At 40.5% G+C, this 27,283-nt stretch overlaps 1 protein-coding gene across 3 annotated transcripts in view; it reads left to right on the top strand.

The window, feature by feature from the left end:
- Positions 1-4,048, top strand: part of HECA (hdc homolog, cell cycle regulator) — a 44,373-nt gene extending 40,325 nt beyond the window's left edge. For 2 of the 3 annotated variants that reach the window (XM_084890683.1, XM_084890681.1), the window contains exon 4: positions 585-4,048. In XM_084890683.1, coding sequence (XP_084746809.1) covers positions 585-749 — 165 coding nt within the window. In that variant the 3' untranslated portion in view covers positions 750-4,048. The remainder of the gene's footprint in view (positions 1-584) is intronic. The other variant, XM_084890682.1, reaches the window with a different exon arrangement.
- Positions 4,049-27,283: the final 23,235 nt, after the last annotated feature.

Raw genomic sequence — 27,283 nt, 5'->3', positions numbered from 1 at the left:
GAGCCACCCTTTGAAATCGCGGGGGACGAAGGCAAGTCCTGTGGTTGGAGACGTTAGTGGAGAAATTTAGGGCAGTACAAGTTGTTTTTTTTTTTTAATATATATATTTTATTGCTTTTTTACAGAGAGAAAGAGAGAGGGATAGAGAGTTAGAAACATCAATGAGAGAGAAACATCGACCAGCTGCCTCTTGCACACCCCCTACTAGGGATGTGCCCGCAACCAAGGTACATTCCCTTGACCGGAATCGAACCTGGGGACCTTTCAGTCCGCAGGCCGATGCTCTATCCACTGAGCCAAACCAGTTTCGGCTAAGGCAGTGCAAGTTTACATTTTCTTGGAGCGGTGGACATATGGGGAGAGAAAGCAGAGTTAATCGTTCAGACTAACGAATACCTGAATACACGTAGGTCTTATGCTTATCTCATGCTCTGCCTACCCTGGTTTTGGTAACAGAAAGGATACTGCCCTAAACTCCGGGTCAGTTTCGCGGCTGTAACAGTCTTGCCTTTGGGGTCAGGTGACTCGGGCCGGTGTGGGAGGCCGAAGGCTGTGGCGGCTCACGTGCCTGTGCTTCCCCCCAGGCCCGGCTGAACTGCAAGCACTGCGGGAAGCCCGTGATCGACGTGCGGATCGGGATGCAGTACTTCTCCGAGTACAGCAACGTCCAACAGTGTCCACACTGTGGCAACCTGGACTACCATTTTGTGAAGCCATTTTCCTCCTTTAAAGTTCTGGAAGCTTATTGATGAAAGCTTTGCTTTGGTAATAGCTCTTTTATCGACACTCTTACTTTATTACATATCTTTTCTAGGGAAACATTCTGTGATGTTCATTTCTTTTCTAACCTAAAGGAAAGTTCCTTTGTGTAGGGGGTCACTAAAATGGGCTGCCCCTGCCCTCCCCTGACTCCTGAGTGTTCGTCTGTGGTCCTGGCCAGAGCCCCGTGCGCAGTCCTGTGAGCTGGGGTGTTGGTTCCCTATCACAAAGAGTCTCCCTTGCAGCTTTTAAGGTGGTGGGGAGGATGGGCTGAGTTTAAGAAAGGAATTAGAGTTTGGTAGGACTTGGGAGCCCCCTCTTACTCAAAGTCAACCGTTTAAGACCCGCTTTGGATCTTCTCTGGGCCGCGGGAAAACATGTGACAGGTGAATGTAAGTCTGTGCCTGGAGCTGATGGTGTGTCAGCCCTCTTGTTTAGCTGCTGCAGCGCACTTTGGCGTGCAGTTTACACTCATTGACAAACTATTTGAAAGTTAACGTGAGGGCTATTTCCATCACTCTTCTAGTTTCGTAGTCAGTTTGCATACTGAAAATAATATCCAAATTATGGGACATATGAGAGCTATTGGTATTGCACATATTTTTAGGTAAGCTGACTTATAGCAGTGAGAATGTACTAAAGTAATTTGATGCACACGGATTTAAGAGGGCAAAAAGGTAGAAAATTGTAATTTGAATTTGGTCACATTAGCTTCCAAGGAGAATGCAGGGATAATAACATGATTTGGGCAGCACTGGTATATGAAGGTTGCACTGTCTAAGTGCCATTTCATGCTAGACCTTTCTCACAGGGAAATCTCACAGCCACAGACCTCACTGGTGATTCTGGAGCTGCTCACGGCCACATTTCTCTCCTCCCAAATTGCTGACAGTGACATTTTACCCATTTAATGCTGTGTTTGCAAAATAAAAAAATTTGGCCCTAGGAAGGAAAGGAAAGCATTATTTGTGAGGGTATGAGGAAAAGAATAAATTTAACATCTCTGTTTCAAGTGTATTTAATTTTGGAAAAATCATTGAATTTAAGGGATAATAATATGTTTGAAAATAGATCATTCGGAAGCTCTCTATGATACCTTAACCATTGGTGAAAAATAGGTGATACTCTGTTAGTATGTCTTTATTTTGTCAGAGCATTAGGCTTTCAACATGCTGCTACCTGTTCATTAGATATTGCTGATTTAATTAGACATACATCCTATGCCCTTATAGGATTGGAATATCATTGCACAAAAATGATAGGCAAATTGAAAGCTTAAAATAAAATTATTTTACAGGTAACCAAACTTGGAGTTACGTGAGCATTTACATTTCTCACTTGGTTTATACCATTTTTGTCCCCTCAGATAAACAGTTGTTTTACCTCCCAGAAGTGTTCAGGCATTATTGCAAGTGAGCTTCAGTTCTACATGCAACAGCTGATGTTTTGTTTGAAACAACGCAGTCTTAAAAAGAACCCACATCTTTCAGGTTGGATGATTGTAATTCAGTTTCCCGCATCTGGTTTGGTGTTTGATGATCTGAAAAGTGTTTCATAGCTGGGGAACTGCCCAGTGCCAATAAGAAGCAGAAAATCATCGCTGGTCTGAGAGCATTTGATGCAACTGAAACAGGTCTATAGGACATAACCTTTGCAAATTTGTCTGTAACACACAGACCTGCAATTATAGGTTAACTATTACCCTGTCGTTCTCTCATGTACCCAAGTACAAAAGTTTCTCTTGTCTTTCGAGCACCATTTATTTGGCTTTTATCTCTGAATTTAAAATTAGTAAAGTATTTGTAATGCTGTTCTAAATTTTTTTTTAGAGAAATCTGCTAGTATTGTTCTCAAACTTAATGTCTATGTATAGATTCCATTAAGCAAGTTCTTCAGTCTAAAACTGCTCTGAGCATAGTGTCTACTGCTTTCGTTATTTTCTCCTTATATTGTCTTCTATTCCCTAAAAAATAAGTATGACATAATTACGTAAAACTTGCTTTTGACCTTTATTTTGATGAAAAAGTTAGGACCCTATGGATGCTGCAGTTACACAAAAGGAGAGGCAGAGATGGGTATCCTATTTGAGGATATCTTTGGCCTTCAAGGCATTGCATTCCTGTCTAAAATGGAAAATTTTGTTGATTTGAGAATAAAATATAATTAATTATACAATAATATAGAGACTAAAACTTATTTTGGAAACCTGCTGACCATAATATTTCCCCCATGCTTTCTCAAACTACTTTGCTCTGAGTACCTTGATGGAAATTGGAATATGTCAAAAAGATGATTATTTTTGTTGTGGTTTGGATATTAAAAGGTATTAGTCACCTAAGAGATCCATCTTCTGTTTTTCTGATGAATAGTGCTCTATAATATGAATCACTCATAGTGACGTATAATTTCAAATCCATTTGTCATCTGCTCTAACTTTTTTATCACTTATATTTAAGAGTTATACACCTTGAACAAACACAATTATCTACTTTAGTTTAGTGAGAAAACTATTTCTGATGATCTCATCATTTTCTCTTCAGACCAGCTCAGTTCTCCATTTTCTTCTGGTTGCATCTGAAGCACTTAAAATACTGGGTTTTTACCTAAAAAGAGACATTGGCGTGAACCTGGAGATTGGGGTCAGTTATTCCATTCTAATTAAAAAAAGAGCTTTCCCAAGTCTTTATTTTATAGTTTTTATTTTAAAAAAAAAGTTCATTTTCAGAGTAAAAAGTATTTTCATATCTGCTTTGGGGAAGTTAATTAATCAGAAAAGAATATTATTAGTTGTTTAAACCCTAAAACTAATAGATGAACTGATACATAACTGACTAGACCACCAAAACTAACCTGCTGAAATCTTTCATTTTTTCCTATAAGACCACTTCTTGCCCTCTGTTCTCCTGTGCCAGGTCAGTAACTCTAGCTTGCTTTTTTCATTAGTCTCATGGTAGCAGCTGTTGAGTAAGTTTAGTTGGAGATTTGGTTCCTATAACCCCATGCTGCCTAACTCAGCTCATCTCCATATCCTGTTGACTTTATTACCCTTCCAGGTAATTGAAAGAAAACATATGGGATGGACATCTTTAAAACCAGCTAAAATGTATTCTTGTCATTAAAGATTTCTTGTCAAGATGTCTTGGATTGCACTTTTGTGGAGGGAAGACCGTGTAAATAGTTCAAGAAAGTTGGTAAAATTGAAACATTTGGCTATGGAATTGTATGTGATGGTAGAAGGTTTCTGTTTGTGAAATGTATGTAATAAAAATAATAAAGCTTTAGAAACTTACACTGTGTCACTTTATTTTTTGAGCTTGGAATTGTTAACAGAAAAAGTAGTGGAGAAGACTTTCTGAGGTTTTGTTTACCATTCAGGTAACCATTTCACAGTCACTACTGTGGCTAATAAAAACTGACCTTTTTATGCTGTTTGAAAGTGGTTTGTCACAACACAACGTGGTAAACTCCCTTTGCAACAAAATAAGCATTCAATCAATAACAGTCGATTCCCTGTGAATACACTAAAATTATTGTTCTGGTTATAGGGAATTCTATTGCATAGATAGGTAATCCTATTCTACAGATGTTTTCCTTGGTTCCTAGGCTTGTAATATTTTTCGTAATGAAAAAATTTGGTCATATGCTTTTTCATGATAAGAAAATGGAAACTGAATTGTAATTAAACTTCGTGCTGACTTTATGCACGTTCATCAAGCGTAGCTTATCTTTCAAATCTCCTTGATCCCTCACTTCTTTTTGAGCCCTAAACAATTACTGAAACATTCAATAACATTCAGCAAATATATTTTAAAGCCTCAATATATGCTCAGAAGGTTTTTATTTTTTTTCCTTTTCAGACAACCCTCTACCCCCATCCCCTTTGCAACCATTAGTCTTATATCTATATCTGTGGATCTGTTTCATTTTCTTTTTTCATTTGTTGTTGTGGGTGGTGGTGGTGGTGGTGGTGGTGATGGTGGTGGTGGTGTGTGTGTGTGTATGTATGTTTTAGGTTCCACATATAAATGAAATCATATATTATTTGTCTTTCTCTGGCTGAATTATTTCACTTCCACAATAATATCTAGGTTCATCCATGTTGTTGCCCTTCATTTAAAATATTCTCAGTAAGTGGGTTGAAATGCACACAATCATTAGAACCTAGGATAAGATGTGGAAATGTGGGTGAGGAAAGAGCCCAGTCTGCCAGAGAATTCAAAGCCTGTCTTACCACTTATCTGCTTCTGACATCGGAGGCATGCATCTTGTTTTGTTTAAGGGATCATGTACTTGGGATGTTGTGATTCCTACTATATAATTTATGTCAACAAAATTTCTTTGCAGTTACAAGGAAAGTATAATTCTTACTCTAGTAGAGAGAAAAAACAAAGTTAAACAGTAATTGTTAAGAATTAAGTTTAATGGAAGAAAAATCTGATTTGTTGTTAGTAGTTTCCATTTCTTAAAATCTTGCTAATACTGTTTTGACTTAAATTTGGCAGCAATTAGATTGCTAATTATGCAGACCTCACTGTTTCTTTAGTAATAAGGAGTTAATTTTGGAAGGAAAAAAGCTTACCTTGAGCTTTGGTTTGTTTCATGTTCTCTCAGCTCTCCATACCTGAGGTAAACCTTATCTAATAAGTGTGAAATATCTTTGAAGATAGTAAAGTGCTATACAGTGGTACTGTACACTGGAAATAATGTATTTTAAGGCATATTTTTCTTCTAATGACAGCTTGGAGCATTGTTGTAATTACTTCATTTAAGCTTGATCTGCTATTGGTATGCCTTAGGGAGAGCAAAAATGAGCAAAAAAGTTAAAGCATTTTGGCTCACGGAGTTCAGTTTAACAACACTGACTACATTTGTCAGGTTTCAAATGGGATTGGCCATCACCAGCATCATTTCCTGGTGATGGATCCCATGCCAAGTGGGTCTGATACACTTGATTGAACATGTAGATCATATCTTAAATTTAGAACAACCTAATTACATTCCTCATAAACCTAATAATGGAAAAGTCATAGCCACAATCATCACATAATTGAGAGATGCCAGAATTTAGAGCAACAGCTATGGTTTTTGTTGTATTCGGAATAATATATGTTTGTTAAATTTCATTAACTAACTCATTTTAGAGAGAAACTGAGGCCCAGAGAACTTAAACCTAAATAATTTCATGTAGTTAATGGCTAGCTGGGAATTAAGTCTGGATTTCCTCTCCTAGTCCTTCCTCAAAATGAGATCAGCGAATGGGTACATTGTTTTCAATTGAGAGATGACTTTGGGCTTGTTTTGACAAGGCAGTAGACTTAAATGGTATAGCAGCCCAGGTGCTAAAATGGAAGTGATTCTGAGAATGCTTGCTGGGGCCCCTGCATAAGGATGACATGCACATTTGAAAGCAACCCTTATTTTTAAGAAGAACAAACAACGAAACAACTAAAAGAAAAATAATATTTGAAATCAATAATAGTGTCCTCTATACTCCTTTTTCACACATTAATTTGTTGACATCTCTTCCCTTTTGTTAAGATCATTGTTTGAGAACTGTGGGTGCAAGGTGACATTTCAACAGTCTACATTAAGAATCCAAAATTTTACCTTGGGATCTGACTTTGAGATATTTTTAGATTCAGACATGTCAAGCCATCATATTTGATAGCATTAATCTATCTAATTTGCACAGGGTTTTCCTTTTTGACTAACTTTTCAAATAGTTTGGAATGTTTCATTTGCAGTTTCTTACTATCTTGTCTGAAGGTCTGGTATCCAGACTTTTTTAAGTTCTTAAACCTGGTTAATGCTTATTTGAAATTCCACATAACCTTAGGGGGGAAAAGTGCTGGTTACAGGTTTCTTTTAGAGAATTAAATTTTTTTTTCATGGTTTTTAGGGGCTATCTTTTGGGCTAATGATTGATGATATTCTGAGCTATTTCAAAACCATGGATTGGCAATCAGTGCTTTACATCTTATTGTCATCGTATTAGCAATTCATGCATTTTTCTGAAGTTCTGATGACACAGCAAGTGGTTGACGAAGGAAGAAAAGTCAGGTGAGGCCCCTAGGCTCCGGTTTATCTCCCATGGTTCTAAAAAGAGAGTGAGTTGGGCAGGAGCGGGTGGTGGGAGTCGTGGGGGCTGAGTGAATATTTCAAAAAGCTTAATAGAGATCACATAACATTGCCCACCACAAGGCTGCACAGGATATCTAAAAGGTCAGTTTATTTTTGGCAGGAGTTAAAGCAACCTTGGTTATCTCATACTGCTCAGAAACACTGGCAGTAGCATATGCCTTTGATGAATAATATATGAGAAGACAAATGAATTATGACCTAATAAATGCTATTTATTTTATAGACATAACCTTTCAAAACTGGTTAGGGTCATATTAGGTGGGGGTGGTGGTCTTTAGTGATGACCGAGTTGGGAAATGCCTTTTTTTTTTTTAAAGTGCTAACTTTTTCTAATCCTTTTCCTGTGTGATACTTTTGCTTTCTCTTTTCTGTACCTGGCCATCTCTCTTTTCTACCTCGTCCTCTTGCTTTTCCTGTTTCATCAAGTTTCTTAACCACTAGAACGCAGTAAAAGTTTCCTGACAAACCCAGGCATGAGTTGGTCAGTAAATTTAAAAAGTTAGTTAAAAGAATAGATGCCAACAGTTGGCACAGAGATGGATAAGTTGATCAACAGCAAGACAGAGACCAGAAGTAGATCCACATTTACATATATGGCCAATTGATATTTGACAAAAGTGTAAAGAGAATTCATAAGAGAACAAACGACCTGCTTAGAAAAATGGGCAAAATATTTGAAGAGATTTTACCACCACCCCAGAATAAGACAAATGAATACATGATAAGATACTCAACATCTTTAGTCATTAGGGAAATGTAAATTAAAACCACAATGCAATACCACTACACACCTGTTAGAAGGACTAACGTTTAAAAAAGACAATACCGATTGCTAGCAAAGATGTGAAGTAACGAACTCGCATACATTGCCACTGGGAATCAGGTGGCAGCTTCACACAAACATATATCTATCAGATGACCCAGCCATTCCACCTCCCTGTATTTACCGGGGAAGAAACAAAAGCATGTTTCAGGAAGACTTGTTCATGAATGTTTGCAGCAGCATTATTTTGTTAGAGCCCAAAATGGAAACAACCCTCTTGTCCACCAACAGGACAATGGATGAACAAAAAAGAAAGGAATATCTGTACAGTAGAATACTGAGCAATAAAAAAGAACAAACTATTGATACTGGCAACAACATGGATGAATCTCAAAACAATGACACCGAAGTCAAAGGAGCCCGAGGGAAAAAATAGCATATACTGTATGATTCCACTTAGGTGAAATGTTTATGAATCTATTGTGACACCCTCCCCCCGGGATGATTTATATACCATAAACACTTTATTTAAATTTAACTCAGGAATTCACATATATTGGACAGTTTGGTTCTTTTGTTTGTTTTAATGTGTGATACCTGCAGTTGTAGGACCGTGTACCTTTATTGCAAACTTTCTTTTGTAATGCATTCTTTAACAATACTTTCCACGGATTCTCTTTAAAACAAACAGAACTTAAAGACACATAAGAAATTACATATATATATATATATATATATATATATATATATATATATATATATAATATATTAAAAGGTTAATATGTAAATTGACCGAATGGCAGAATGACCAGTTGCTATGACACACACTGACCACCAGGGGGCAGATGCTTAACACAGGAGTAGTGCACTCCCATAGGGGGAGTGCTGTTTAGCTAGAAGCTGGGCTCGCCAGTGGGATCACGGCTGGTAAGCGCAGTGGTGGTGGTGGGAACCTCTCTTGCCTCTGCAACAGTGCTAAAGATCAGACTGCGAGAGGGTGCGGGGCAGGCCGAGGGACCTTTCCCCACCAGTGTACAAATGTCGTGCACCAGACCTCGTGTGTGTGTGTGTGTGTGTGTGTGTGTGTGTGTGTGTCTGTGTATACACAAACTCTAGAATTTTGGGAGAAACAATATGCATATAAAATATTTCTAGAATTTTGGGATTTTTGTCTCCTAATTGTTTACTCTTTTATCCCCTATGTTTCAGCAAACAATATTTTTATGTGTGTATAATTTGCCTTATCTTTTGAAAATATCCTCCTGAGTTTTTGAAATAGTGTTTTCTTTTTATAATTATATTTTATTGCCTTAATGTGCTATTCTTTTTAAATTTCCTCATTGCAGTGACAAGTGTAACTGTCATAAACAAGTTTGGGAACAAACACAATTAATTTTGGTAAGCACACAAACTTCGGGGAAAACCGAATGCAGACGGACCCTGCCCAATAATGAGGCCACCAGCCACCAGAATTCACAAACTGAGGTCATTCATCACACTGCAGTTTTACAAAATGAATTAGTCAGTGCATGTGCTGGATTGGGTTCACAAAGGTCAGTTAAGGGAGACTGTCACTGCTCGAGCTCTCTAATGATCACTTTCCTCATCTGTAACTATTAAGACTATCTACCTGTGGGTATTGGTATTATTAAGGAATAAGTGAAGCAATGTAAAGTGCTTAGTACAGTCCCTGGCATGGAATAGGTACTGAAAATGGGCCTGGTTATGATCATGTATTTTATTTCAGAAAGCACTCTTACAATGTTAGGGCAGAAAGGGCCTTAGATACTGAGAGCATCTTCTAAAACCATTTGTTTTACAGATGGGGAGGGGAGAGTGGCTCGGCAGCACACACATCAGCAGCGAGGGCTCAAGGTCTGGAGCCTCGCCCAGTGGGTAACCCTGAGGCGGCTCTCCTGGGGGCTCCTTACTAAAGGCTCCGGAAAGCCTTGGAGCGCCTCTAGTACTAGGGGAGGAATTGTGGGTCTTATGTCAGTCTTCAGAAAGCTGACCACCTCATAGCTGTGGACACTTTCAAAAAATATTGTTACTGATTTTTAGAGAGAAAGAAGGGGGGGGGGGGGAGAAGAGGGAGAGAGAGAAATGCCCTGACCAGGAATCAAACAAGCAACCAGTGGTGCGTAGGACGACACCCAATCAACTGAGCCACAATGGCCAGGGCCATTATTTTTTTATAAAGGAGAAATTGGTGCTTTTTTTTTTTTTTTTTTTTTTTGGCTATTTGAGGGGATGAAGCAGAAGGAGCAGGCTGGCTCTGCTGGCTGGCCAAGCTTCACCAGCTTATGGAGAAGTCGCCAAGGTAGTGGCCACTCATCTCAGACTTGATTGCCACCTGGTCCATTTAGACGCCTCCATCGATCGGCCCACCATCTCTGGCAGGGCGTTCCTGTCCCGCAGGTGCACCTTCCCCACCTGGACTGCTCCATGGCTGGTCTCTCTCCCCGCCCCCCCCCCCCCCCCCCTCTGCTCCTCCTTGGCCTCGCGCAGGCGCTGGACAGCCAGTGCGGCCTCCTCCACAGGCCCAGGCCCGGTTCGGTTCGGTTCGGATCGGTCCCACCACCGACCCATGGGCCAGCCCAGCAGCTGGGGGAGACCCACGCTCGGCAGGTGAGCATGCTGCTTCTCCAGTCCCACCATCTAGTCGGTTCGTGAGCACAACCCATCTGTGCAATTCTGGGCCCGCGGAGCCAGGTGAAACCAGGACGCGGTGCGCGCTCAGGTGAGAAGGGCTGAGGAGGCCGGGACAAGACCAAGCAGGTGAAACCTCACTCAGGAGGGCGGCTCAGACATTTTGTGAAGGACGATCCATCTCTTCCCCGGGGTGGCGAAATCAAGCGGCTGCCCACAGGTTGCGCGATAGTGGCTGGCTTTTTGTTTTGTGTGTTTGTGCTGCTGTTGTTGTTGCTGTTGTAGTTGTTGTTGTGTTTTTAACCTGAAGAATGCGCATGAAGGATGGCATTTGCCTTCCTGACACAGTGCAGTGAATTCACAAAGGCTAACGTGGAATGCGATGGAAATGCCGCCTCACTCTGCGGGCCAGGAGAAGGCCTGGAGTTGTTGGAGTGTGCTGCTTCTGGCCAGGCCCGGCCTGGGGGATCTGGGTGGCCAGCTGCACCTGCTGAAATGCGTTAGGGCCAGGAAGCCCTGGAAGGCATCTGAACCCAACAGCAACCAGGGCCAGGAACCTGGCAAGGGTGCTGGCCTCAGGCAGGAGGCCTGGGTTTCTCCTGTGCCTCTGACACGCTCAGGGAAATCACTTAATCTGTCGGTCATGCGTTTGTTACGGCATGAAAACACAAATACAACTTTCTAATCATCTTACGTGAGATTGAATGAATTAACAGGCTAAGTGTATTTATAAATTGTTCAGTGAGAAATAGACTCTCGAGTTGATTCAAGTGAGCAAATCAGTGATAATTCCATTTATTTCCAATTTTAAAAAACAGCAGCTATCCCAGATGCCTTAGCTCTTTGGTGTGAGGCAGCTGTGACTGTCTCACTGTCATATGTCATGCTTGATGTGCTAAATGCTCTTCATTTTAGCATTTATTGAGGACATACTATGTGCAGGGATAGGAGCTAAAGGGGGCCATTATATTTTGTTCCAAAGGCTGATCATCTTCAATCGCTGAGAACATCTTTTAAAATGTTACCAGATTCTACTTTTGAAGTGTCAGCATTCCATGAGAGGTGGCAAGTCTGCTTGAGGTATATGCTCCTAAAATAGTTCTTGCTGAGAATTACTGTGCTCATCTGTGATCTTCTATCCTAGCACTGAAATGAAATTTTAAATGTAGATTCTTTTTTAAAGGAACTAATTGGAATTATAACAAAGACTTTGATGATAAGGTTTGCGTCTTTAGGTTAAGAAGAATTGTATTTGAAAAAGTTCAGAAGAGAAATTTCACTCCTGGCATGGCTCTCATTTACATTTTTGTCAGGTTTACTCATGCATATGTGGTACTTGTGCAGGGGAGCAAGAGCTTTTAGAAGAATTGAGTTGGAATCTCCATTTTCTAGATGTCTTTAATCTGGTGTCTATGTAGGCGGGATATGGGCTGAGGTTCTGACTCTTGAAATTGGGATTTTGACATTAAGCATTTACAGTGTTGCTTATTGTAAGATGTACTAATGTTTTATTATAACCTTTGAGGTAAAAACACTGCAAAGGAGGTAATAGGCATATTCTGTTTCTGTTGCTAAAAACTATGATTGCTCTTCAAGCAGATGTGCAAATTTTAAGAAAATATCTCTAGCCAAAACTGGTTTGGCTCAGTGGATAGAGTGTCGGCCTGAGGACTGAAAGGTCCTGGGTTCGATTCATTCAAGGGCATGTACCTTGGTTGTGGGCACATCCCCAGTATGGGGTGTGCAAGAGGCAGCTGATCGATGATTCTCTCTCTCATCGATGTTTCTAACTCTCTATCCCTCTCTCTTCCTCTCTGTAAAAAAAAAAAAAAAAATCAATAGAATACATTTTAAAAAAGAAAGAAAATATCTCTAGAAAATCATCTAAGCTGTGCAAGAAAGCTTATTTAGAATTGCTAAGTTCAAAAATTCAAGAGATGATTTTATCTAAGAAGAATTCTGTTTAAAATAGTCGTTTGTTACTAGAATTGCCTCTGTTAAGGTTGGAGCAAGTACTTGGGCACTTAGTTTTCTTGCTTTATACATAATTTTAGTTAACAAGGTATTAATTATGAGTCTAAAGATTTGAAAATTTATTATTAAATCCCAAAGAAAGGAAATCAGGTCTTGAAGTACGCTTTCTCTGCTGTGGAGATGTATGCAGTTTGAAAGTATATACTTCTGAGTCAGATTTCTAGTTGTCCAAGGAAGTAAGCGCTCAACTCTTCAAAGATAATACTGACTTTGCAGCTGTGGGAGGTGCAGGAGATGAAAACAGAGGTTTTCAGGATTGCAATGTCAGCATTTAGGAAGGATGATCTTATTGGTCACGAAGTTGCTCAGATATGAGGTACTCAGAAGTTGCTAGGCTGTTGTGCTCTGGAAGCCACGTGATCGGATTCCATGCAAACATCACTGATTATCCTCTCTTCAAGGGCAGGGACTATGTTTTTGACATCCTGTATTCAGGGCCTTACCCATTAGAAACTCATTCAGTGAATGGACGGGCAGCTCTGTACACCAGAGACTCAAATAAGCCAGTTATGGGAGAATTCGGAGCGTTGTTCTTGTCACCTCTGGTGCTATGTGTACATTATACTGTGCTTCCTGGTTTTACTCTCCGATGCCTGCTCCTCTGGGGATTCCTTTCAGAATGTCAACAACCAAAATATTAAAAGTAAAGAAGATACCTGGGTTATAAGAATTAACCTCTGTTCTGGGACTTCGGTAAAAACCATGTTATCTCTCACATGTTTAGCATAAAGGTGATTATATTTAAGATTGTTTAAGTAGTTGAGATTAAAACATTAGAACGAGAGGATGTCAGAAATAGAAGGCACCTTAAAAATCCTCTTTCTCAGTCCCCTTAGAGAAAGGGAAACGGACACAAGGATTGCTTAGAACTGAGGTCTCTAGAGCTGGTCCATCCAATACAGTAGCCAGTCCATCCAATACTATGGCCGCTGGCCAAATGTGGCCCTGCAAATTAAATTTTAAACATTTAAATTAAAAGCCACATTTCTAGTTTTAAGTAGCTGCACATTAATAGGATTAAGGTACCAGAGAAAATCAAATGCTTCCTATTCAGCACAAGCCAACCTTTTTGGTGTGTGACGACCTACCACCTCCCTTAGTACACAAGCCATAACCACTGCTTTCTCTCCTAATAGTGAATATATTCTTAATTATTTTCTGTTAATTGAAATAAGTGTTTATTTCAAAGTTTCTTAATTGTATGTGGTTACATTAGCTCAGTTTAGAAACCTGTTTGAGACTGACTTTATCAGTAATCTAACCAACAAAGATCATATCCGTATGTCTGTGGTTATACATTCTATTTTATTGAATTAACCCAGGGCCATTTAAATGATGCAAATTGTTTGGCCTCTGGTTTAGTGGATACAGTCCTGGACTTCTCAGAAACCTTGTTGAAGTCTTCCACAGTTGCATACTAGTAAATCAGATATTTTGGGAATTTCAGATTCTAACTGATCAATTGGTTCCTTTTCTATTTTATTTTACTTTTTGTTAAGCAGGACTTGAACAAATTAACTTTGACCTTTGTTTTAAAGATTATTTAAAAAATTATGTGTATATTCATATAGTACTTCAAGACCCATTGTTTCACTACACTCCAGGATATGGTCTCCATGTAGTACATATAGAGCTGCAAGTTTATTTTCCTTAAGCATTTTAACTGTTGACTTAAAATCTTCAACTTTCTTCTCTGGAACTTACATTTAATTTCAGGGACTTGTCTTTCTCTTTCTCCCATTTCACAGCCTAATTTGAAGAATTGTCTGGATTTTCTGGCTGATATTTTACATATTGCAATCTCATTTTTACCCTTACTACTCTAAAGAATTTGCTCTAGTCAAAGAAGCCAATGTCCCATTATTGCTAAGTATAATAAATGCTTTCATTTCTTAGCTTAACCTCTCAGCAGCACTTGAGAAAGCTGCCCACTCCCTTTTTTTCTTGAAACACTTCCCTTAGTTTCCATGACAATGCACTCACCTGGTTTTCTTTCTATCTCTCTGGATGCTTAGCAGTCATTCTCTCTCCATCCTTTAGTCTTCTCTTACTATATACCCTCTAGTAGAGAGGAGACAGGAATTGTACAGCAGTCTGACAGTTCTCTGCAAAGACAGCCTCACCTACCAATGTGTCCTAATGTGTCCTTTATCATTCTAATTTTCTCTAATAAAGGCTCTAGATAGTTGACAGATGGTGGTGTGAGGCCACCTCCTAAGCAAGTTCTGCAAAGACAGTCCAGCCTCACCCTTTAGAATGTGAGGGTGCTTTGTCACCTGTATTCCATCTTGGGACTTGAGTTTAAGTTGGGGCAACAGACAAAAAAAAAATCCTGTTAGCATGTGTATCTTTAAAAAATGTTCTCATTTTAAGTCTCACTTTTTATTACAAACTGTGCTTTGTTCTCAATGTTAAATGCATCTCTCTACCCTGTTTGACAAGCTAGACAGCTTGTTGAAATAACATTTTTGTTAATGTCTTAGTTTTTTACATTTTTCTTGATGGACATGTGAATGTGCCCTTGACCAACTGAATTACTAAGCAAGGAATACATATTGAATATTTCCAATAGTCAGAAGGAATTCAAGAACAAATCAGGGTAAATTGATCTAATTATATTTCTGAAATTGTACTGGCATTGGGAGTCTTGGGTTCCCCAAAATAGAAATTGAGAGGAAGCCCCAGAGAAATTTCCAGGCAGATTTTATTAAGCTTATGCTCGAGCTCAAGGGAGGCAGCACAGAGGAAAGGAAGGTCCTCTTGGCTGCTTTTATAAGCTGGGAACAAAGTGGGTGAGCTTTTTGAAAAAGGAAGGCTTTTGGAATTTTCCATTTAGGGCTTGAGTGACTTCCTTTTCCAGCTGTGTTGCTTGGTAACTATGCTCATGTGCCTGGGGTGTGGCTGTAAGATGAAGGCTGCTCATACCACCACCCTAGGAAGATCTTAGAGCAGTAAAACATTGGTCAACTGTGACTGCAGGTCAGTAGTTTCAACATAGGCCATTTGAAGGGAGATGGTATCAGCTACCTCTGTATTTTTGAGTAGTGAGTGGAAGGGTCCCTTCATTCTTGAGGTCAATTTATCTAACATTCCTTCTGGCTACCTAGTCTTAACTTGGCTTCTTGTAATTCTCCTTTTCCAGGCCTAAATTCCTATGCTGTCTCCAAAAGGTTCTTATGTAGTTAGGGTAGTGCTTAGAGACATTTTGAATATGTGCTTCAATAAGATATTCGATGAAGATTCTCAATAAATTCTTATGAATGTGATAATATTATCTTGGATGCAAGGAAATTGTGATTAAATGATGGTGTGCAAAAATGTAGATTAATATCTGATGTCTACGTAGAAGAAAGTTTCTAGTGTTATTCTCTCTCTGTGTGATGTGTATGTAAGCATGTGTATGCATGGATGTTTCCACATTGTGAAAGGCAGCCTCTTTGGTAGGTATGTATGTGAGTGGTGGAGCCAGACCATCCTGGGTTTAGATGAGGAGATATATATAGAGTACGTAGCACAGCTCTGAACTCTAATAAATGTCTCATACATTTATTACGATTACATCATTAACTGTATTCTATAAAGATGTATCAAGTGTATTTAGGCAACTTGCAGGTGGCCTATAAAGTATGAGAGATCCTAAATACGCTGAATGACAAAATTACATTGGGAATGATCTTAATAGGTTGGAATGATCATGAGGTGGCACTCGCCAAAGATAAATGTAAAATATGCTCAGAGGTCCCTAAAGCCAGCAGCTCCATGTTATAGGATGAGGATGACATACTTATTGAGAACTTTTCATTCAATAAGGATCAGGATATGATATAGAAATATAGGATCTAGAAGGACACTCTCCACTATGTAGCCACTAAACATATGTGGCTCTGTAAAATGTAATTCAGTAAATAAAATGAAAATTTAGTTCCTCAGTTTCATAGTCACATTTTGAGCACTCACTAGCCAAGAGTGGCCCGTGGCTACTGAGTAGGGCAACATAAGTATAGACCATTTTCATTATTGCAGAAAGTTGTATTGGACAGTGCCAATCTAGAATGCAGGTGGCTGTCATATCTTTCTACACTGCACTGGCAAAGCATATGGTTACGTTAGAATTTGAATAACACATTTAAAAAAAAATAAATCTTTATTGTTAATATTATTACAAATGTTCGTCATTCCCCCCCCCCCCCATTGCTCCCCTCCACCAGGTTCCCACCACACCCTCTGCCCTTTCCCCACCCCCCCATTGTCCTCATCCATAGGTGCACAGTTTATATTCAGTCTCTTCCTGCACCCTCCACTCCCCTTTTCCCCGAGAATCATCAGTTCACTCCCCTTCCATACCTCTGATTCGATTATATTCACCAGTTAATATTGTTCATCAGATTTTTTTAATTCTCTTGGTTTTTAGATTCACTTGTTGATAGTTACGTATTTGTTGTTCATAATTTTTATCTTTATTTTCTTCCTCTTTCTAAAGAACCCCCTTCAGCAATTCATATTATTCTGGTTTGGCGGTGATGAACTCCTTTAGCTTTTTTTTATTTGTGAAGCTCTTTATTTTGCCTTTGATTCTGAGTGATAGCTTTGCTGGGTAGAGTATTTTTGGCTGTAGGTTCTTGCTATTCATCACCTTGAATATTTCTTGCCATTCCCGTCTGGCCTGCATGGTTTCTGTTGAGAAATCAGCTGACAATCGTATGGGTGCTCCTTTATAGGTAACTACCTTCTTTGCTCTTGCTGCTTTTAATATTCTCTCTTTGTCTTTTGCTCTTGGAATTTTAATTATGATGTGTCTTGGTGTGGTCCTCTTTGGATTCCTTTTGTTTGGGGTTCTGTGCACTTCCTGAACTTGTAAGTCAATTTCTTTCACCAGGTGAGGGAAGTTTTCTTTCACTATTTCTTCCAGTATGTTTTCGGTATCTTGCTCTCTCTCTTCTTCTGGGACCCCTATAATTCTGATGTTGGTTCACTTGAAGTTGTCCCAGAGGTTTCTTACATTATCTTCAACTTTTTGGATTCTCTTGTCTTCTTGCTTCTGTTCCAAATCTTTGACTTGATTCTTGCAATCTTCCATTCTGTTTTTAGGACTCTGTATAATATTTTTTTTATTTATTCTTTATTTCTAGTTGATCCCTTTTCATATCCTCATAGGTCTTGTTTATTTTATCGGCCTTTTCTAGGAAATTCTTGAAAAACCTTATAAGTGTGGTTTTGAACTCTATATCCAGTCACTTTTTGTCCTCCATTTCTTTCGTTTGTGATCTGTTTCCTTGTCTTGGCATTTTTGCTGCTTCCCTGAGTTGGTAGGGTGACTTTGTGTGCTAAGGTGTCCTATATGGTTCAGTGGGTCAGCCTCTCAGTTACCTGAGGTGGACACGCTTGGTGCACCCCTTTGTGGACTGTGTGTACAGCCTTGTTGTAATTAAGTCTTGATTATTGTTAGCATCACTTGGAGGAACTGACCACCAGGCCAATTGGCTGTGAGGATCAGCTGTGTCAATGCCAGGAGACAGCCTTATTCGACTAGACTTGGAAAAATGCCAAAGCCTCTGTGCTCAGTTTGGATGGAGTGGAGTTTCAGGGTGGAGCCTACAGCCTTGGCTTCCATCAGCCCCGCCCTATGAGGTTCCTAAGTCTCAGTGTTCCTCAGTGTCCTTGGGTACTTGCTGCAAGCACCTCTGAGAGAAAGGTGCCTTCGAGTTTTGCCCGCTACCATACAGTCTAGTCTCTCCCACAATGAGCCCGGAACTGGGGTTCAGTGCAGTTGGAAGTGGGGTTCAGAGCAGTCTGGAGCTTTTGTCTCCTTCCTGCTAGGGCAATCCAGCAGCACAGTCAACAGTCTGTCCTCTGCGCGCAATGCCCGCGCCTTGGGGATTGCCTTTCACCGCTCCCCTGTTTCCGTCTTGCAACCCAGATTCCCTCTGTATGAGCCTGGGTCCCCAGGGTCTTGCCTAGAACTGGGATTCAGTGCAGTCGGAACTGGGGCTCAGCACAGTCCGGAGCTTTTGTCTCCTTCCCGCTAGGGTAATCCAGTGGCATAGTCAACAATCCCTCCTCTGCGCGCAATGTGCGTGTCTCCTGGACTGCCTTTCGCCGCTCCGCCTTACAGCCTAGATTCCCTCTGTATGAGCCTGGGTCCCCAGAGTCTAGCCCAGAACTGGGGTTCAATGCTGTCGGAACAGGGGTTCAGCACAGTCTGGAGCTTTTATCTCCTTCCCACTAGGGAACGCCAGCCAGGCACTCAGCCGCCCCTCCTCTCCGGCTCAGTCCTCTCCCCACTCAAGCAGCGTGTCTCCATACCTTAGGCTTTTACAGCTCCTCTGATTTTCCTTCTGGTTTTCTCTTTCTTTCTAGTTGTAGAATTTCCAGTCAGTCAACTTTCTTGTAGTACTGGATAATGTCCAATTTGTATTTTAGTTGTATTTTTTGAAATTGTTGTGTGGGCTGCAGTTAGGCGTTTACCTATGCCGCCATCTTGGTTTCTCTCCAGATCAAATTTTCTGAATAACTCATTTTAGAGGGCAAATGGAACATGTCAGAGTAGAGGGCCTGGAAAGTGAGAGAACTAAAAATCATGTCATATAACACATGTTGAAGGACCAGGGTGATTAGCTAGAAGAAGAGATAACACCTCCTATCTGCTGAATACTAAGGCTATCTAACAGAAGAGGAATTAGAGGCCCTCGTGGCCTGTGGAGTTGACCAAAGACTAATCCATGGATGTTAGAGGACGCAGGAATCATTATGCTATGTAAACCCAGTATTTTAGAGAGGTTCTGGAGTCATACAGCCTGGGCTCAAATTCCACACTGTCTCCTATCTGTTGGATGACCCTGTGAAGGTTCATCTATAAGCCTCACCTCCCTCATCTGTAGAACAGAATAATATTAGTATCTTCCCACAGCATTTTGAGGAGAATAAACAATATTACGTATAAAACATAGAATGTCTAACAAATGAGAGCTATTATTATTATGTCATATTCCGGCTGATATGGAAAAGAATCATCAGAGTATCAAATGAGCTGTTGGGGAGTTAGTAATTCCCATCGCTAGAGGTGTTTCATGTGCTGATGACTCTTGGGCAGGAAGTGTAGAGGGCACTGAAGCTCTGAGTAAGAGGTTGGATTGGAGGGGTTTATTTGTGTGGTTTTTTTGTTGTTGTTATAGTTGTTTAGTGTTTTGGTATCTGCACTTCTGTAAACTTAACAATTTTAACTTTTAAAAATATTTGGTTCTCTTATTATCTTATATGATACTTCTTTGCCCATTTCCCATCATTTGTTCTATCCTGGTTTCCTCTGAGAGGAGAAGGGACCCCTGTACAGCTCATTAGAACATGCTTGAGTGGTGGCCATGCACAGTGGCTAAAGCACCAGGGTTTCTCAGTAGGGAAGGGGCCCGCTTGGGGTGTTGAGGTTCTGTCACCCAGCTGCAATGTGTGAGAGCACATCACCGTGTGCTGGGGTCTTGACTTGATAGGGTGTTAACTTACCAACTCCTATAAGGATGTGTGTACATATTGTGAGATTTTCTGGTGTCATCAGACACTAAAAATATTTAAAAAGGTAATTTATTGGTCATGCACTTCTTTGAGAGTTGTCCTGGCAACATTTTCTGAGAGGCAAGCTGAAAGAATGCTTTGGGCACCTGCAAAGCAGCTATTTTGAGCACAAAATTCCATATGTTATTTGTTAATTGGTGACTCAAAAATAATTACAGAATCCATCATTACTTCTTAAGGTAAGCTTAGTGACAGTAGTGATAGAACCCAGGGGAAAATGGAAAATCCAGATCCCCAGTTCTATACTTTGAGACACGTTTTCCTGTGCAATAAATAGTGGCTGGGTTCCTTGAGTGTATTTTGTCAATTGTGGAATGCAGATAGAGATGTATCATTTTCCTGTTGTTTTTCTACCCCATCCCCACTCTTAGCTCTACCCAGTGTCTGATACAGGGTAAGTACTTAATAACTGTGCTCTGTGTTAAGCAGCATTTGCTGCTTGCCCACTTCTTCCTTAAGTGGAATACAGCCGGGATCCCAATTGCAATTGGATTTCATTTGTTCAGAGCTGAATTAACTTCCTTGAGACTTTTCCAGCCTAACCGTGGTAAATAATCACCGAAGTTGGCAGAAGACGAGGCCTACTTAATTGCTATACAAAGGTGGTTTTCAGTCCTGTTGCTGGGTGACAGGCAGGCCTGGGCTGGCTGAGACACTGGCTGCACCTCTAGTGCTTCAGTAGGTGGCACTCCTGTTCCGTGCTGAAGCTGTTCTGTGATGACTAGGCTGTGGGTTTGGGCAGACAGGAAAGAAAATCCTCAATTCACGGCAGCTTCTGGGGGCAAGCAGCAGCACAAGCCCATCATCCGTGTAGTGACAGATGCTGCTGTCTGTCCCTCCTTGCAGGCAGTTTCAGAGTAGAGGCTTTTGGGTTCTGACTGTGAGAGTGGAAATGTTGAGAAGTGAAGCTGCTGGTCCAAAATAAGCTGGTTAGAAGTTAGTTATCTGGCTCCCTGTAGACACATCTGGGAGCAGAGAGCAGGCTGGTCCTTCCCTTCTGTTACTCTGGTTTGAAACGATCTTATCAAAAAGCCTAACTCTCTGAAGCCGCACTCTGGAATCAAGTTATTATATATCTTGAACTAGTGACAGAATTGGATTTATTTATACCTGAATACTGGCTTCTCCTGGTCAGTCTTGATTTCTAGTGTTCTGTCTTGTTACTCATATAGGAGCATTAGCCCTTGTCAGATGATGCCTCTACTTGGGATTTAGAAAATATGGTCACCATACTTACCCTCCATCTCTTGACAGCTGAGTCTCAACCAATGCTATGGCCTGCATGTTTATGTCTTCCCACAAGTCACATGTGAAATCCTAACCTCCAGTGTGATGGTATCAGGAGATGGGGCCTTTGGGAGATGATAAGGTCATGAGGGTAGAGCTCCCATGAATGGGATTAGGGCCCTATAAAAGAGTTCCCCCAAAAGCTTTCTTGCCCCTTTTGACATGTGAGGACAAGCGAGAAGATGGCCATGTATGAAGTAGGGCGCAGGTTCTCACCAAATATTGAATCTGTAGGTGCCTTGCTCTTGGACTTCCCAGCCTCCAGAACTGTGAGAAATAAATTTCTGTTGTTTATAAACCATCTAGTCTATGGTACGTGTTGTAGCAGCCCAAATACACCAAGACAACCAACAGTGTGCCTCCTCTCTCTATCTAATTCAAACTCATAAACTTTTATATAAAATGATGGGAAACCTTCAGCCACTGGGGTTTAGTTTTGCCAGTCTTTTATTTTATGGGATGACTATCTGACATGTTAGCAAATTTGTCCACATTTTTTGAGGCAATAGCTTGTCTTTCTAAAATTTAAGGCGATAGAAAGGAACTCCTCAGAGAGATGAATTCCCCTGTGGGTCATCTCATACGTGTCTGATAAACACCTGACAAGGATGCTGCGCCACCCCTCTTGCGAAGGTAGGACTATTAATTTATCTCAGCACATTCTCCTGCTTGGGCCACCAGGTTTGGCACATGGATAAAACTTATTTGTCTGGTTTGAACCATGGTTGATCTTTAATGTTTTTATTATATCGGGTGATAACAAAGGCCAAAGTATTAGCTGAAACAACAAAACAGGTCCTCTGTAGTTGATTCTTAAAAGAAACAGCAACTTTAAGGAGACCGGATCACAAGGGGTCATTTAATTTTAGAGCTCCAGGGAAATGTGAAGAATCTCTGGAGTCTTGAAACGATGGGGTTGATGCCCCTCATCGCCTGCACCTGGGTGGCTCCCCCTGCCCCTCCCCACTTTCTTTTGAATTGTTTGTCTTACTGCTTTGTAGGATTTCTGTTTGTATTATGAACATTTAGGCTCTGTTGTATTTATTGTGGCTATCTTCTCCCTTCTGGCCTTGTCTTCTAATTTTATGTTTAGTTGTTTTGTTCCCTTTAACTTTCTAAGATCATCAGTTTACTTGTATGGCAGGCAATTAATTTGCTATAAAAAGCTCTCACTCTCCTTCTTTTGCGTATTGCTTTAAATTACTCCCAGAATGAATCAGAGGACTTCTGGATCAGTTTCCTAATACCAGGCAAGGCAGCAGCCAGATGGTCCAGCTATGACAGCACAGCTAGTCAATAGTAGATATTTTTGGGAGATGAATTGTATCACAGAAACAAAAATCTCTCTGCGCAAAGAATGAGTCATGGGCATGCTGGTTGGCTGGTAGCATCTGCAATCGACTCTCGTTTGCTATCTCCGACTTAACAATTAAACCATAAATGGATTGGACGCTTTCTCTTTGGCTTTTTAAAAAATGTATCCTTATTGTTGAAAGTATTACAGATGTCCCTTTTTTCCCCTTCTAGCTTACACCTGCCCCTCCTCCCCAGGCCTTCACCACACTATGTCTATGGGTTATGCATTTTATATATACTCTCTTCCCACCCATTCCCACTGGCCTAATTCAGGGAAATGTTCTCGATATTCAGGGGTTTGATTTCAGCTGGATGATAGCAGTGGAGATAAAGCAGACTACAACTCCGCCTCCACGGACGCCAACTTTGCTAGAAATAGTGGCCACCTGAGGAGCTCTTCTCATTTAGAGTAACCGGAATCAAGTTAGCCTGGCTGCTGCCACTTCTTGTATTCCCTGCTCAAGCCATGGCTGGTCCGTGTGAAGAAAAGCACTGAGAGTTTATCCAGACATACCCGTAGCCTTGCCTGAGGGTGGGAGCTGTGAGCCAGTGGTGGCTGTCACCTGGGACCGGTGGTAGGTGCAATTATTTCATGAGTTGCTACCACTACACTTGTAGCCTCACCCACCTGCCTGTTCGTTCAGAAGCCAGATTGTCAGCCAAAAAGGAATGAGTCCTGTGACAATGTGAGCGAAAGAGGATTAGTTGTGCAAACAAAAGTCTGTAACCAGACATGATCCTATAAAAAACAAGCTAGTCACAGGACTGAAACCACATCTGTAGTTCCCAGCCCCATCACGCACACGCCATAAACTCTCACACAACTATACACACATAGGCTCGTGCCAAGTTATTCTGCATAAATACAGTCACATATGATAATAAACATTCACACAGAACACACTTTCAAAAAACTATATAAATATATATGCACATATTACACTCAAGTACTCATACATACTCTCACATACAAGCATGCCCTCACACACATTTATGGTCACAGACACATTTTATAAAAGAATGCAAACTTTTCCACTTACGACAATAGGAGGTGGGAGCTTGAGTGGAGGGGTGGGGGATTGGCAGGGGTCCTCAAACTTTTTAAAGTGGGGGCCAGATCACGGTCCCTCAGAGAGCTGGAGGGCCGGACTATATGAACTACTAATTCCTACTGTAACACCTCGGCTGCGCTCACTGCCCAAAAAACCTGGCGGGCCGGATTAGACTCCTCTGCGGGCCGCATGTGGCCCGCGGGCCGTAGTTTGAAGACCCCTGTATGGGGGGTTGAGGACAAATATGTGATACCTTAATCAATAAAGAAATAAAAAAAACTTTTCCACTTAGAGATCTGGATATCATTTGTAATAAAGTGCTCATAGAAGTTTCCTTTCTGCTTTTTGGTTGTAATTTGGTGGAACCTCTTGGCATCTCTTGCTGTCCCTTTCCTTGGTAATGAGTCCCTGTTGCATGTAGTGGGAGGAACTCTCAGGCCCCAGTCACATGACCAGGTGCTCTGTTTCTGAGCAGAGAGAGCTCAAGGTATGGATGGTCCTAAAATCCTTCGTTTAGCCTGGTCATCCAAGTACCTCACACATTGAAGGCCTTCAGTGTTTGTTGAATAGATCCAAGAACTTGTGATTGCCCCCTTAATGCTGCCTTTATCTAATTTTTAAAATTAACTTTAAAAATTTTTGAGTAATTTCTTCTGCTTACTTACTCTTAATAAAGGTGATGTGTAGATCTCTTAGAATAAAACCTTCCCTGGAGAGTAAAAAGCCTTACATAATTTAACAAGTCTCTTAAGGATTTTAATCAGAGACTCCAAAACCCTCAGACATCTGACTCAAGGCTCTCCTTTTATAGATGAGTGAACTGAGATAGTAAGTAATTTCTCCAAATTTACCCAGCTACTTGGTAGCAGAACAGAAACTAGGGCTCTAGTAACCTGATTCCTGTTCTAGTGCTTTCTTATACTTTTTACCTTGGTTAGACTTAACTGGTTTTTCCAGGGGGTTAATTCCTGGATAAGAATGGAAAGAACACAAGTGAATTAAACCATGAATTTCTGTACTAAGAGCATTACAACAATCTGTGGGGAATTACACTAGTCTAGATAGGGTAGTTGCTATATTCTAATCTAGTCTACAACACTGGAGCACTCCCATCTGACATTAAGTTTACCCTAAATTTGAACTCTTAGACATAGAATCATGAAGGTGAAACAAAGACTCACCTACAGAAGCAGAATTAAATCCTGGTCAAATTTTATACATGTATGTGCATTCACACACACACACACACACACACACAACCACAACTAGCACTATCAGGAGATGCCCCCAATGAGACTTAACCTCAGGTATTGAGGCCATAACTTACCAGGGTCGAGAAAAATCTTTCTTATCAACATTTATATCAGCCAGCCATGAGGGCACTAATAGAGTGCCCTCATGGCTGATATAATGATAACTTTAATTTTCAGATTCTAAAGTACAGAAAAGGAAATGATTTAAATCTTGTGCACATGTAACCCAGATATGCAATGTGCCTCCTAAATCCTACTTGTCAGTTTATGATGGAACAAATTTTAGAGACTAAGATTATCATTTTAATTTCATACTAGAGGCCCAGTGCACAAAATTCCTGCACTGGTAGTGTCCCTAGCAGCTGCCAGCTGCTGGTGAGGGCCTCCCTCCCTTCCCCGCCACCAGTCCTGCCCTATGGTCAAACTCCTGAATGAACTCCCGGTCGAGGGGACAATTTGCATACTATGCTTTTATTTTATAGGATTTTTAGTAAATTCTCTACATTTTAAATTACTTTGGTTTTTCCTAAATACTAGATTTAACTAGTTAGAGTTGGAGGGACTAAGGAAATTTTCCTGAAATGATTTCTCTTGTAATAATCTCTTTGCCTTACTGAAAAGCAGCCTCAGTTTTGCAATGAACACATAATACTTTTATTATCTCAAAACAGAGAGAGCTATTTAAAAATGTGTATCTATAACAGGCAAAAAGGAGGAAAAATAGCCTTAAGGGGAGGGTTGAATCTTTTTTCCATTCTAGCTAAACAATCCTTATTCAAGTATCCTAGGAAATGCCATATTTAGGAAGCCCCTCCCAGATCAGTATGGTCTGGGGTGAGAAATTGAGCAGAAGACAGAATAGCTGGGTCTTTTAGGGTCTTGCTAGAGAAAATTCTTAGAGTAGTTAGAGGGACTAGGTAGAGGCAAAATGAGCTGACACCTTCCACACACCTTCCCTTGCTCTTCAGAGTATTTCTGAAGCACACATGACAGAACAACCTGTGGAAATATAAATCTCATGGGAGACTGGTACTGGAGAGAAACATCAGCCACGTGATATCTGTCTTCTTCTTGTTAGCCCTGGGCATCATGTTCTATTTTCCTTCCCTCCTCCTCCTCCTTTTCCTCCTTCTCCTCCTCCTCCTTCACCTCTTCTCTCTCTCTCTCTCTCTCTCTCTCTCTCTCTCTCTCTCTCTCTCTCTCTCTCTCGCGCACACACACACCAAGAGATTTTGCAGTGTTCACTCTACTACATTCTACTCAGAGTTAAAACAAAACAAAACAAAAAAAACCAACAGCAGAATAAAACCATAATCTTTGTTAGGTGTTGCTGAGACATAGAAGTAAGAAAAGTTAACATAAACATAAATTAAAATTAAAAGATAAAACCACTGCTAGAGCATTTGGGGTGAGAAATATTTTTTTTATTAGATAAATTATAGTTATTTAATTTAGAAAACACCAAACAAATTGTGTTTCTGGAAAGTAGACTTGGTATCTCTAGAAATAGTTACATAAAGTTGATAAGAACCTTATTCTTTCAGTTCTTATGAGTTACTAGTGGCCAGGTGCATGAATTCATGCACATTGAAAGGAAAATAATTAGAAGAAACATTTTAATATTGCTATTCACTCTTTCTCTATAATAGAAATGTCAACCAAACTCATGATCGATGATGACAGATTGAAACACACACATGCGATTGGTGCCAGTGAGAGCTTTAGATGTATTGCACATGCGTAAGTCAACTTAGCCTTCTATAGATATAGAATAAACTTGCTTAATTAGACGTGCTTTCTGATTTAGCTAAACTTTTTTTCTAGCCCTGTAAAGCACCCCAAATTCTCTTTCAGGTATTTGTCATCAATATACTGTAGCAGTAAATATCAACACAAAGCAGATGATTATTGTAGATCACGCAGGGAGAACAAAGGGTACCATAAAATATTTAACTGCAGCAGTGTAGCAGACTATATTCTGTGCAGTGAGAAAACCTGAAGTCATTTTCATAATGCCCACCTCTTCTTACTTCTTTTCAGTCATGTCAAGTTTCTAAGCTTTCTAAATCTCCATTTTCCAGCTAATGAAAAGAAAATAGAATTCTACTGAGTCTTTTATCTACTTACTCCAGGACTTTGGTGAGGATCAAATGAGATGAGGCATGGGAAAACACTTCACAGACATTTTGTTAAAGTGTAAAATGTTTGCACCTGGCTATAAAGCAAATCGTGTTCCTGGGCTGAAGAAACTCCAAGGAGGCTAGTTGCTAGGGAGAGGAAGCCAGGCATTGCTACATAATGTCATTACCTGGTGCCCACAGTGACTGTTTCCAGACTGGGCTGGGCTGTGGACCACATTTTGTGCCATGGGCTTTGATTTGGTGGGGTGTTGTTCCAGAATGGTGGTAGGGCCTGTGTCCCAC

Source organism: Pipistrellus hanaki (genome assembly GCF_964339955.1).
Source record: "Pipistrellus hanaki genome assembly, chromosome: 7".
Classification (NCBI taxonomy): domain Eukaryota; kingdom Metazoa; phylum Chordata; class Mammalia; order Chiroptera; family Vespertilionidae; genus Pipistrellus; species Pipistrellus hanaki.
This window is presented reverse-complemented; position numbering and strand designations above follow the sequence as displayed.